Below are 13646 nucleotides of genomic sequence, written 5' to 3'. Positions count from 1 at the left end.
AGTGCATTTGCTATAACTTGGTCGCTTGGCGTGCAAATGTCAACTGCGCCGGTTGGAAACTAGACACTTGCGCTGCGCTTTGTGCTGGGTGCACGATAGGGCCAAAAATCTTTTTGGTCTTTTTGATAACCGTAGGTTAGGCGCATTTCTGTATTTGTTTTCATCCTGTGGGTGGAAATTGTCGGTGCTGGATCATTCGTTTTGATGATCATGCCTCCCTAAAAGTTTTCACTCTGTTCAGCCAGCTGTTGCTGTTGACAATTGAAAACGAATACAGCCTTTGCGCATGTCCGGCCTGTGCAAGTGGATCGCTGTCAGATGATGAGCCGTCCGATGCAGAATGAATGGCAGAAAATATAACTGAGCCCCCTCCTGCCACCTTGTGGCGCCGGGCCTGGTGTAGAAAAGGCCTAATACCTAAATAATATCTGCATCTGAAATATAAGCCAGTAGCGGGAGCAACAACAGACCATGTAAACACGTGTGGAAGTGCAGCGTGAACATATTGAGTGGACAGTAGTGCATAATGTGAGATATGAAGGCTACTTAAAAAGTCTGACATGAAGGAAACAGGGTCCACTTTGACTGCGTTTGAACACTGAGCATCAACTGCAGTCCAGTCGGCCCTCGCGCTGTTTTGTGATGCGTGTTTTTTTACTTACTCAGTCGTTTCTGCCACACCGATTGCATTATGTTCAGCAGAAGCTCACTTTTATTTTGAAATGTGCTGCTGTGCTGATGTTACTATAATGGCTAGTTAAAAACAGGTGTGGCAAAACAGCTCGAGGCCCGGCTTCACTGTCGTTTTCGAAGTGCGCCTGCTGAGCGCGTGCACCTGCATCTATTTGTCACGTTAATATAACGTTAATCGCCTTACATCGGGTCATTACCCCTTTCATTATTATTTCGGCTGTATGACTCATATTTATATTTTTATTTATTTTTTGCAAATGAGCAAAAAGTAGGTAGACCGAGTACAGTTGGTGAACTTTTTGCCTTTCCATTACCACAGACTGAAAAGAAGTGATTTTTTATATGAATTTTCCTGTACTTGTTTACTAAAATTATTAGCTCATAAACACAAGAAGCGTTTTTGTAGGCCTACCTGAGGAACCTGTCCGTTCTGCTGTGAATCTGCCTAAACAATTCATTGCAAATGTAAAATCCCTATAAAATGAGAATTGAACTGTTTTTATCTTCATTCAGTATTTATATTATAGATTGTTTAGTTAAAAGTAGTTCATTTGTAAAACTTTGTATGGTAATGGAAAACAGCAATAAAGATAATGTTTTTTAAACTAGAACAAAACTTTGAACAATTGCAAATAACAATATTAACTATTAATTTCTTACATCTTGCATCTGAACAGCATGTGCCTCATTAGGATTTTACTGACCACCTCGAACATTTCTTTAGATTTGAAGACGATCATGAAACAAAGTCATGCAATATATGTCAGTTTTAGAGCACGGATTAAGGTTTACTAAAATGTAGCCTAAGTTAACTTTAACAGTCATATAAATATGAGAAGCTCTTCGATGTTCAAGGGACGTGATGAAGTGAAAAAGTTACCCCAGAAAAAAAACTTTCGCCGATATCTTCAGACTGGAGACGCGCATACTTCCAAATGTCCCACCAAGAGGACTTGAGTTATTTAAGGTGTTTCAACTGTACCCCTGTACCAACTCAGTCTACCCAGAGTGGCAACAACATCTGTCTAAATACGGAAAACTCCCGCGGATCAGCTGTTCTACCATCGTCTTCTGATATCTGGGTTTTATGCTGTTGTATAAAACAAAAACTTTCTTCCTCTTTATACCAAAGCACGTGGCACACTCACTCCTCTTACCTTGACACAGAACAAAGATCCATGAACTTGCGAACAAAGTAAGGAGCAGCTCTGATGTTAAAGTGAACATGACAGCAGAGATGCAGCAGCTGATGGAGCTGAGACCAGACTGAGTTCTTCTTCCTGCTCTGTAGCTGTAGTTTGGTCAAAGTCAAAGATATAGACTGTTTGGTCAAAGCAGATCAGATTGGTTTTCTAGCGGGAGGGACGGCATAACTGGCCTCTTTGCTGACTTTTTATATAAAATGTTCAACAATATTTGGCACAATGAACGGTTGCAACGGTATTGGTGCTTACAAGAAACAAAGCACACAGGAGAGAAGATAATGACAAAGATACAAAACAAAAACGAAAATAAACAAACTAACAAAACAGTGTTAAGGGACGTCAGTTTGAGGCACCAATCAAATTAAGCAGTATTCTGCTGTTTTCTTCTTCATACATGCTTTTATTTTACAATGCAAATTGTTTTTTGAAGACAGTAAATAAAGGCTGTTTTTTTATACATTTACATTCGTGGATGAGATACCAAGATAATTAAAGTAGGCTATTTAAAAGCAGTTCATAGTTGTTGCTCTTCATTATAACTCCTAATGTGATGTGTCTAGTGAAACTGAAGGGAGACTGGAGAGTAGGCTCCAGCCAATCATGTGACAGGAGAAAGTTGATGATACACGGAGCAACTTTTAAAGCAATGATGCTGGACAATGTTGAAGCTCTTTAGGATACGTGGGTTAAGGTAACTTTTTCAGAAATGTGTACATAGTTTATTCAAAGTAGACTGTCTGAAGATGTGCGAAGCAGAGTTTCAGCTGTAATGCTTTGTTTTGTAAATTCTTACTAGAGAACTCGTGACCAGCGAACATCAATGAAGGAAGATGAGGGGGGTTGAACATATAGAGCAGTTATTGCCATCAGAAAGAAAGCAGATGGGACGCTTTGGACAACCTTATCATAGTGTTGATGGTTGCACTGAAAATTAAATTTTGCACCAAATTCTTCACCAGATAATTTCCATATGTGTCTAGTAAATGGTTGACAGACCAAATGTTGTTTTCCATCCATACATTGAAATACAGGGACTTATTTCTAAAGAGAATGAATCTGCATTTCCACATGGGCACATCAGGGGGCGTATACAGTCAAAGTCTCTGGCTTGTAGTAATGTGTAGAAATTCAGACACCAATTAGAATATAAAAGTTCCACCAGAGTGTGTCAGAGATCGGTGCAAAATAGAGTCCCGTTCTGTTACCAGAACAGAGACCCGAGTCGAGATGAAAACCATGTAACGACTGACTTTCACCTCCTTCTGGACCTCCTTTTATTGCTCTGTTTCTTGGCTTCATATCATCTCTTGGCTCTCTTTCCTTCTGCACCTGAATCTGGGAAAGTCACTGACTGCCTGCTCCTCCTCTCTGTGTCTTTTGCATGCACTCTGCTTGATCATGCAATTTCATCCATAACCTGACTTTTATGGAATAAACTGGTGTTGTTTGTGCTCCGTGCTAGAAACAGGACATACAGTCAAGTACTCAGGTACACATATCACCAAACATACTAAGTTAAGTGAAACCTTAAATACGGAAGAAATTAATACATGTAAATCAAGATTAGGCAGATTGTTAAATAGAGATCTTTGAAGATGTATTTACCCAGATTATCCTCTGTCTGTTCCCAACAAAGAAGAAAAACCATCAATACAATAAACTTTGATTACATCTGGAAAAGAAAACCTCATTATCTGAACTGTACTGAAACTGTACTATTTTGGAGCATTATAGCCTATTACTAGAGCAATGGTGGTCTACATGTTCATCATTTAAAGTGTTATTTTACAGTGTAAAGTTAGGATCTACAGCTCTGAGTGTGTGTGCTCCTTTCTGTATCTACCTGCCCAGGCTCAACAGTAGCACATGTGTGTGTGTGTGTGTGTGTGTGTGTGTGTGTGTGTGTGAGCAAGTTCGTGTGCTTTGGGAGAAAAGGGAGGGAGCACAGTGAGGCAGCATCAAAAACACTTGCAAAGGAAATCATAGAAGCAGATTTTGTCAAAATTGTATTACAAAGCCTACTGTTTTAATAGGGATACCAGTTGCTGCCTCACGGTGGCAGTCATGTTTAGCTAATAACTCACACAGTTCTGTAATTTCAGTAGCCTTTGCCTGCTCAACATTTTTAAGAAACAAGGCTGTGTCATCAGCCAGCTGACTTATAATTATTTGGTTATAAAAGACATATTTTTTATTGTTTATGATGAGGACTGACAGCATTTCAGCTGTGATTATGAAGAGTGAGGGACAGATATTGAGCTGTTGGTGTCGTTCTAAAATATTTTGTAGTGTTTCTAAATTTCTCCCTAAAGCCACTGAGTTCCAAAGCCCTGAAAATAAAGGAGTGTTTAACCGTGTAAAATGCTTTATAAGAATCCAAAGAGAGAACAAAGCCATCATCGTTATTTATATGCTCATTATAACAAAGTAAATCAAGGACAAGGCGGCCGTTATTGTGTATTTGTACCTTTCATAAATCCTGACGATCACTTATTATTGAGTGAGACCCTCTTTTAGACTATTTGAGAATATGTGTTAGCAATTTGTAGTCATTGTTTAAATGTGTTACTCCCTTCAGTTGTCCAGGATTTTGGGATCTTTGTTTTGAGAACATTTACACTTTGCCTCAACGTCTGTGGAAGTGACAGGTTGGTTATTGCTTCATAAAGTGTCTATGAAGATTCTCAGTCATCCAGGTCATAGTTATCCAACGAAGGTTAAAATCAAGGGCAACTGGACTTGGTTGAAGATACTGGAAGACGTTTCGTCCCTCATCCAAAGGACTTCTTCAGTTCTGACTGACTGGCAGGGAAACTCAGCTATTTAACCTCAGTGGGGTCGTTGGCCCGGGTCATCGATACCGCTGGTTCGTTAGTGTTCCTTGTTGCTGTGACAACAGTCTTTACAGTCGTTAAGACTACCTGTGGCCAAGACTGAACGACCATCGTTGGTATCTTCACCTGAGGCCAATAGGTTACGGTTGTTGAGTTTCCTGGGAAGTGATGAAAGGACAGCATTGTAAGTGGTGGCCAGTATATTCAACCAAGTCCAGTTGCCCTTGACTTTAACCTTCGTTGGATTTCTTCCTCTTTATACCAAAGCACATGGCACACTCACTCCTCGTACCTTGACACAGAACAAACATCCATGAACTTGCGAACAAAGTAAGGAACAGCTCTGATGTTAAAGTGAACATGACAGCAGAGATGCAGCAGCTGATGGAGCTGAGACCAGACTGAGTTCTTCTTCCTGCTCTGTAGCTGTAGTTTGGTCAAAGCCAAAGATATAGACTGTTTGGTCAAAGCAGATGATTTGCTTTCTAGCGTGAGGGACGGCATAGCCTGCCTCTTTGGTGTTACTGAATTCCCACTAGTTATTATTTAAATTTTATATAGGCTATAAAATGTAGGCTACAACAATATTTGGCACAGTGAACGGTTGCAACGGTATTGGTGCTTACAAGAAACAAAGCACACAGGAGAGAAGATAATGACAATGATACAAAACAAACGACCATCGGCCATTAGGAAAAACAAATTAACAGAAACAAAAGTGGAACAGCTCAGACTAAAGGTATCTGCAGCCCTTTCTAATGCGAAGGCCCCCCTTCCAACCTCACCATCCAAGAAAGGAAGGCTGTGACATCTCTGAGCAAGGATCAAACCATCACTATCCTACCTGCTGACAAAGGAAGATGCACGGTAGTCCTTAACACAGCTGACTACCAGAACAAAGTCAACACACTACTAATGGACACAGACACGTATGAGACACTGAGACGAGACCCAAACAGCGGATACAAGAAAAAGGCCATAGAATGTCTACAACAGTTACAGAAGGACAACACCATCACCCGTGAACAATATTACCGTCTGTATCCTGGAGAAGCCATTCCATGCATTTATGGACTACCCAAGATACACAAAGAAGGAGCCCCACTCAGGCCGATTATCAGCAGCATTAACTCGGTCACCTAAAACATTGCCAAACACATTTCTACCATCTTAGCTCCTTTGGTGGGAAACACGCCTCACCACGTCCAAAACTCTATTGACTGTAAACAAAGTTCGAGGACTAAAACTGGATCCAGATGAAACCATGGTATCCTATGACGTGACTTCTTTGTTCACCTGCATCCCCACCATAGAAGCAGTAGAAACCGTTAGGAAACGGCAAACACAAGACAACACCCTGGACAACAGAACTAGACTCAGCACTGACCAAATCTGTAAATTACTCGACCTCTGTCTAAACACCACCTACTTCCAGTACAACGGTGGATTCTACAGACAGAAGCATGACTGTGCCATGGGCTCACCGGTATCCCCGATTGTGGCAAACATCTACATGGAAGAAGTGGAGAATAAAGCCCTCAAATCCTTCAGAGGAACAGCACCGAGCCACTGGTACAGATATGTGACGACACCTGGGTCAAAATTAAAAGCCAGGAAGTGCAAGCCTTCACAGAACACATCAACTCTGTGGACAGTAACATCAAGTTCACACGAGAAGATGTTCACAACAACAGTTTGGCCTTCTTGGACTGCGCTGTACACATTGAAGAGGACAGGAGCCTGCAGATTGGTGTTTACAGAAAACCCACACACAGACCAATACCTACTCTTCGATTCACACCACCCACTGGAGCACAAGCTAGGGGTCATGAGAACACTGCACCACAGAGCAGAAAACATACCAACAAGCGCCCAAGCCAGAGAGAAGGAACAGAACCACCTGAAGGGGGCACTTACAGCCTGTGGAGACCCTAAATGGACCTTTGTGAAGACAGCCACAAGATCCAAGAAGAACAAAACTGCAGGGGAGGAGGACATTTTCTGCCATTCATTCTGCATCTGACGGCTCATCATCTGACAGCGATCCACTTGCACAGGCACAACTGACAATACATACTAGTAAGAGCTCATAGCACATATTGCATCAATGGGGTAAATACCTAGGGAAGGAAGTAAGAGTTAGCAAAAAGTGCAATCAGTACAAGATCATTGTAGGGGATAGAAGAAGAAGAGCACAGGAAGTGCATGTTAGAGGTTAGGAGTTAGAAGTGTTATAAGAGGAAGTGTTCTTGGAAGAAATTAGTTTTCAAGAGCTTCTTGAAGTTAGAGAGGGACGCCCCTGCTCTGATGGCGTGTGGTAGCTTGTTCCACCATCGTGGTGTCACAGATGAGAACAGCTGGGACTGGGATTGCTTTGTGTGAAGGGATGGCAGAGCCAGGCGGCGTTCGTTGGAGGAGCGTAGCGGCCAAGAAGGAACATAAGTTTGTATTATGGAGTTTAGGTAGATGGATGCAGACCCAGTAGTCACTCTGTATGCAAGCATTAGTGACTTGAATTTGATTCTGGAGGCCACGGGGAGCCAGTGGAGGTCATTGATTAATGGAGTGACATGAGTCCTTTTGGGCTGATCAAAAACCAGACACGCTGCTGCGTTCTGAACCATTTGTAGGGGTTTCACCGCACAAGCTGGGAGACCTGCAATGTCTCTCTCAGGTGGCACCACCCCTCGCTTCACTATCAACAGAGGCATAAAACAATGCTGCCCCATCTCACCCTCACTCTTCACAGCTGAAATGCTGTCAGTCCTCATCATAAACATTAGACACTGAAAATATGTCTTTTATAACCAAACAACTATAAGTCAGCTGGCTGACGACACAACCTTGTTTCTTAAAAATGTTGAGCAGGCAAAGGCTACTGAAATTATAGACTCATTCTCAAAAGCATCTGGGTTACATACAACTGAACTGTGTGAGTATTATCTGTATTATCTGTATTATACATGACCGACACCTTGAGGCAGCAACTGATATCCTTATTAAAACTACAGTCAAATACTCAAGTACACATATCACCAAACATACTAAGTTAAGTGAAACCTTAAATGAATCATACAAAATGAATAAATGTAAATCAAGATTAAGATGGTTAAATAATCTTTCTCTTTTTAGTCGCATCTATATAACCAAAGTGGAAAGCCTTTTAAGATGCATTTAATCAGCCTATTCTCTGTTTATTCCCAACAAAGCTACTAAAACCATCAATACAATAAACTTTGATTACATCTGGAAAAGAAAACCTCACTATCTGAAAAAGGCTACTGTAGTGAAAGACTATGAAGATGGTACACATGGAGATCCTATAGCAAACAGTGGCAGTTTTTGGTGTCTCCAGGTATTTGTTTCCTTTTACGCTGTGACTTATGTGGCTTACTTAATGTTCCAATACTTAAAAGCTGTCTGCATCATTGCACATACCCGGTGTATTGCAAATATTTGTTGTTTGTTGTTATGTATTAATCAATATTCTTCTACATTTTTTATATTTTGTCAATCTATCCCAGATTTATATATTTCTAAATTTATTTATGTCAACTGTATGTTTGTCTTTGTTTGTCTATGTGTAGCAGCTTATGTCCAAAACAAATTCGTACTTGGCAATAAAAGCTTTTCTGAGTTTGATTCACAATTGGAAATTACCGTGCAAAGTGTTACGCCCCCTGATGTACCAATGTGGAATTGCAGATTTATTCTCTTTAGAAATAAGTCCTTGTATTTCAATGAATGGATGGAAAACAACATTTGGTCTGTCAACAATTTTGATATTGTCTCTCTACTTTGTGTTAATACATTGACTAGAAACTGACCGACAGCATTTATATTTAAATGTAGGCTATTGATTTCAATTTTGCTAGATTCAAGTTGCGGACAAGCCCTTAGGGGTGAGCATTGCGCGCGCTCTCTCTCTCTCTCTCCTCTCTCTCTCTCTCCTCTCGTGCTTACTCACAGGCAGGCTGAGTAACGGCAGGGGGTCACGTTACGTGAACTTAAAACAAAATGTAGCAATATTATTGCGAGTAGCCCCCCGCTCTTTCCCATAGCTCTTATTTCCGCTGCATATTAACATGGAAAACATTTTTGCTGCTGTTGTTGATTTACATTAAGTCATGCATACAGTCACAACATCGGGGCTACAGCGGCTGTGAGCTGCACTTTAAAAGTGAACATTTCTGTGGAATCGTGGTGATATTTCTGTCTGATCATAAGTGTTTTCAATTTCGGAATTCTTTCTCTGGTGAAGAGCGGTGCGCTCGTTTCATCTAGCTACAAGTCAAATAATTTAGGCTCTTCAAAATCGTCCCTCAAAGCATAGGCCATTACTGACATTGCGCTGGCCCAATCACATCTCTTACCAGCCCCCACACCCTCCCCCTCTGCTCGAGCTGTTTCTTGTGTTGTGGGTCAAAAAATAAGCGATTTATAGATAAATTACTGCATTACATTCTATTATATCTTTATATTCTGAATTATCACCTGCCACCTAAATTTTGTCCTTCCCTTTATAAAACTAAAGACATTTCCACCATAAATTGGTGCAGAAAATGTCTCCAGAATTCAGGAAATTAAGTGTTTAATGCTCAAAATCTTCTGTGGGAGGACCGCCAGACCCCCCAATATATCATTAATAAATATTTTTTACTTTATTAAAATTCATTTAGCTAATTTATCATTGAGGTGAAAAGCTGCCATATGCACATTAAGAACGACTTTAGGCTACTTCAGGCATGCCTGCATATGTAGACTCAGAAAGGTTGATCTACAGGAGAAACATCTGACAGCCTTACAATCATCTGCTTTGACCAAACAGTCTATATCTTTGGCTTTGACCAAACTACAGCTACAGAGCAGGAAGAAGAACTCAGTCTGGTCTCAGCTCCATCAGCTGCTGCATCTCTGCTGTCATGTTCACTTTAACATCAGAGCTGCTCCTTACTTTGTTCGCAAGTTCATGGATCTTTGTTCTGTGTCAAGGTAAGAGGAGTGAGTGTGCCATGTGCTTTGGTATAAAGAGGAAGAAAGTTTTTGTTTTATACAACAGCATAAAACCCAGATATCAGAAGACGATGGTAGAACAGCTGATCCGCGGGAGTTTTCCGTATTTAGACAGATGTTGTTGCCACTCTGGGTAGACTGAGTTGGTACAGGGGTGCAGTTGAAACACTTTAAATAACTCAAGTGCGCAACAAGACTGATCTGTGATTTTGGGTTTACACATGCATATTAGCGTCCTCTTGGTGGGACATTTGGAAGTATGCGCGTCTCCAGTCTGAAGATATCGGCGAAAGTTTTTTTTCTGGGGTAACTTTTTCACTTCATCACGTCCCTTGAACATCGAAGAGCTTCTCATATTTATATGACTGTTAAAGTTAACTTAGGCTACATTTTAGTAAACCTTAATCTGTGCTCTAAAAATGACATATATTGCATGACTTTGTTTTATGATCGTCTTCAAATGTTTCATGCATGGTGATCTTAAAATCTAAAGAAATGTTAGAGGTGGTCAGTAAAAACCTAATGAGGCACATGCTGTTCAGATGCAAGATGTAAGATTACAAATGAATAGTTAGCTACTATTGCTGTTTGCAATTGTTCAACGTTTTGTTCTGGTTTTCGTCTTTTTTCTGTTATTTTTAACTGTTAATATTAAAACGATGAATTGAGTTGTAATTTTTTATTGCTGTTTGCCATTACCATACAAAGTTTTACAAATTAACTAGGCCTACTTTTAACTAAACAAATAATCAAATAAATCCTGAAGGGAAATAAAAACAGTTGAATTCTCATTTTTAAAGGTATTTTACATTTGCGATGAATTGAAAGGTGTGTCAGGTAGGCCTACAAAAACGCTTCTTGTGTTTATGAGCTACTAATTTTATTAAACAAGTACAGGAAATATCATGAAAAATGGCTTCTTGGTGGTAATGGAAAAAGCAAGAAGTGCACCAACTGTATCAGGTCTACGTTCATTGCAAACATAAACAAAATATAAATATGAGTCAGCCGGAATAATAATGAAAAATGTAAGATGTAATAACCCAATGTAAGGCGATTAATGTTATATTAACTCGACACAACTAGCTGAGAAATGGATGCAGGTGCACGCACTCAGCGGGCGCACCGTGTTCTGTCAGAGCGCGAGGCTCTGACGAGAGGACGACTTGATGCAGTGATGCTCGGTGCTCAATCGCAGTCAAAGTGGACACTGTTTCCTTCATGTCAGACATTTCATGTAGCCTTCATATCTCACATTATGCACTCCTGTCCACTCAATATGTTCACGCTGCACTTCCACACGTTTCCACACGCCATACATTGAGCCCTGCGCCCTGACAGAACAGTGATGGCGCAGGTCTATGTAGAGATGTGAGCTTAACAGTCTTTGATTTCCTGATCTAAAAACCGCACCGCTAGTGGCCTCTGCTACATAAAGCTACATATAACCCTTTAAAGAGAGAAAAATGTGTGAAACCTCCTGTAACGCATGAATGTTTCCTCAGTTTTACAAATCTTGTTAAATTCACCTTTTAGAGGCCCTTGCATAAGTTGATACTATGTGTTATATATCAAAATGTGCAGAAGAACCCAAACTGTCTTTATAAAAAGCTCACCACTTGCCCTAAAGCATTGCATAAAGAGAGAGAGATCATTTGGTTGTAAAGGGGAAATATGTAGGTAAGATCTTTAAAATTTTTTAAATGTCTTGTGGATAAATTCTTTTGGTCCTTGAAATGGGTTTACCAAAGTCTTAGGGTCTTAGGCTGATAATACAAGTAATAACTTTATACTACATACCAAGCTTTATGGGAAGTGTGCAAATGAAAAATTAGCATTGCAACAGGTTTTTCTTCGTAACTAAACGTTTACTACACAGGAAAGAAAAGTGCATGTTCCACTTTTTCAATAAGTCTTTTTTGCAAATCAAATGTTTAATATGTATTAAAAAACACAGAAACCCTCCATTATTTTCAATCTAAAAGTATTAGAGAAACCCCTAAATCCTGAATTTACAATGTTTAAAGAATGTGCATCAATTCATACATAACAAGAATGTGAATGATGTGTGAGGCGCTGACAGCTTTTCCTTCAACTAATCTTCTCTGTATCTATTCCAGTTTTTCATGTGTGCTACCTGTCGTGTCCTTCCCAAACACAGGCAAATCACACCTGAGCTGTGGGGGTGGGGAAACTCTCTCTTCCATTGCAAAGCTCTACAGAAATTTCCAGCGATTTTATATTCAGTGTAAATATACAGGATATAAATAAATAAAATGAAATGAAATGTGGAATCATCATCACCTGAGAGAGTTTTCAAATTCTGAATGGAAGTGAAGAAATAGTTTTAGTTATCAAACGGAGATACATTTATTTATAAATCTCAATTTTACCCTGCAGCTTCATATTAAAACTTTAACTGGCGAAACACAAGTTCAGATTTATTTTGAAGTAGTCACAGGAAATGCAATGTTTGTGAGTGAGATCAGCGCTGACCGCCATCGTTTATCAAAAATGCGTCTACAAAACAGGACAACGGTCATTTTCAACAGTTTTCCAACAGCGGACCAGTTTGAGATATTGCAGAGATTTAACAGTCAGGAGCAGCAGACACAGTGAAGATAAAGAGCTGCAGGAGACCGGCTGCACACCTGCACCTGCTCAGACAACACGTGACCACCTCCTTTCACTTTAGCTGTTCGCAGACCATCATGACTGCTCACATAGTCATTGAAAAGAAACAGTTATTGCCCTTCATGAGACGCTGAAGGGTACCTTTTGCGTCAAATACCTACGGTATGGTCGGTATATGACGCCCTGAGATGAGAACGGGCTGTAACTACAGGTGTCACCTGCACAATAATGTTGCAAATACTTAGACTAATAGCAGACAGGATAAAAAATGGTTGGTTTATATTTCCTGTTCAGAACTGCATTCTGTTTAAACATCACTCCTCTGTGAACAGCCTCCTTGGGGATTTACCATATTTTTTATAAGTCCGTTCAAAGTGATATAGGATAATAAAAACATTTGTTTTGTGAAATTGCTAATTAGGTCTAAAAAACAAAGTCTGGCCCTTGCAGCTTTTGCTCAGAGAAATTCTGGCCCTTGAACAAAGTAGTCTAGGACCCCTTGTGTAGATGATCCTCTTCAACGTCAGAATGAAACTCCTCTGATCTTCGTCACTGCTCTCCAAAACCGCTGCAAGAACTAAACTAAAATTATAACGTCATATTCTTAATTTTCCCATTCTTTATTTATTTTTGTGTGGACGATTTCTTTAGCAGACTTCTCTCTCTGATTAGTATATTTTATATTATTTATAAAAATATACATTTTGATGCTGGATATGTTTGTAACCTCCTAAAGTTTATCTGACATGTGAACAGAGTCTCCACCTCTGACCTCTGTTCCTCTCCAGCACTGTAGTTTACTGTGTGGACGGATGGACAGCAGAGACCAACATGCGTCCTCTCCCCTCTCGTGGTGTCTGTCCATGCAGATCCAGCAGCTTCATTTGTCTCTCTGAGAAGTAAAGCAGTTTCATACTGTAGGGACTCTTTCCTCAGTAGAAGTAGTTCAGACACAGTCTGAGTAGAGGACGGACAGACTGGGGACACATTTGGAAAACAAGGACAAAGATTCAAAGCTTCTAGGAAATAATAAACTTCACATGTTTAATATTTCAGCTGTTTATTCAGGCTCAGAAATGCTGATGTCTGTATTCAGATGGGAAATAATATCAATAATCAATAATCTCCAAACAAGCAGAACACAGATGAAAGTAAAATGTCTCCTCTGATGGTGCGGAGGACGACTTGACTGACAGCTGTAGAAATGAGCAACATGAAGTCAGCGTGCAGCTGCAGCAGAGGAGTTAGTCTCTCCTTTCTGCAGCTG

General features: G+C 40.1%; 2 protein-coding genes across 2 annotated transcripts in view; both read right to left on the bottom strand.

Annotated features, from left to right (window-relative positions):
- The window catches only part of LOC119911612 (immunoglobulin superfamily member 11-like), a 47089-nt gene extending 45011 nt beyond the window's left edge, over positions 1 to 2078 (bottom strand). The window contains exon 1 of the mRNA XM_038730535.1: positions 1851 to 2078. Within this exon, the coding sequence (XP_038586463.1) occupies positions 1851 to 1920 (70 nt within the window). The 5' untranslated portion in view covers positions 1921 to 2078. The remainder of the gene's footprint in view (positions 1 to 1850) is intronic.
- LOC119911602 (coxsackievirus and adenovirus receptor homolog) overlaps positions 1 to 13646 on the bottom strand; it is a gene marked incomplete in the record, with an annotated part of 454111 nt that overhangs the window by 78060 nt on the left and 362405 nt on the right.

This window comes from Micropterus salmoides, unplaced genomic scaffold (assembly GCF_014851395.1).
Source record: "Micropterus salmoides isolate LMB-PRFRI ecotype aquatic unplaced genomic scaffold, ASM1485139v1 Ms_hic_scaffold_2, whole genome shotgun sequence".
In the NCBI taxonomy this organism is placed as follows: Eukaryota; Metazoa; Chordata; class Actinopteri; order Centrarchiformes; family Centrarchidae; genus Micropterus; species Micropterus salmoides.
Note: the sequence above shows the minus strand (reverse complement) of the source record. Positions and strands in the feature narration are given on the sequence as shown.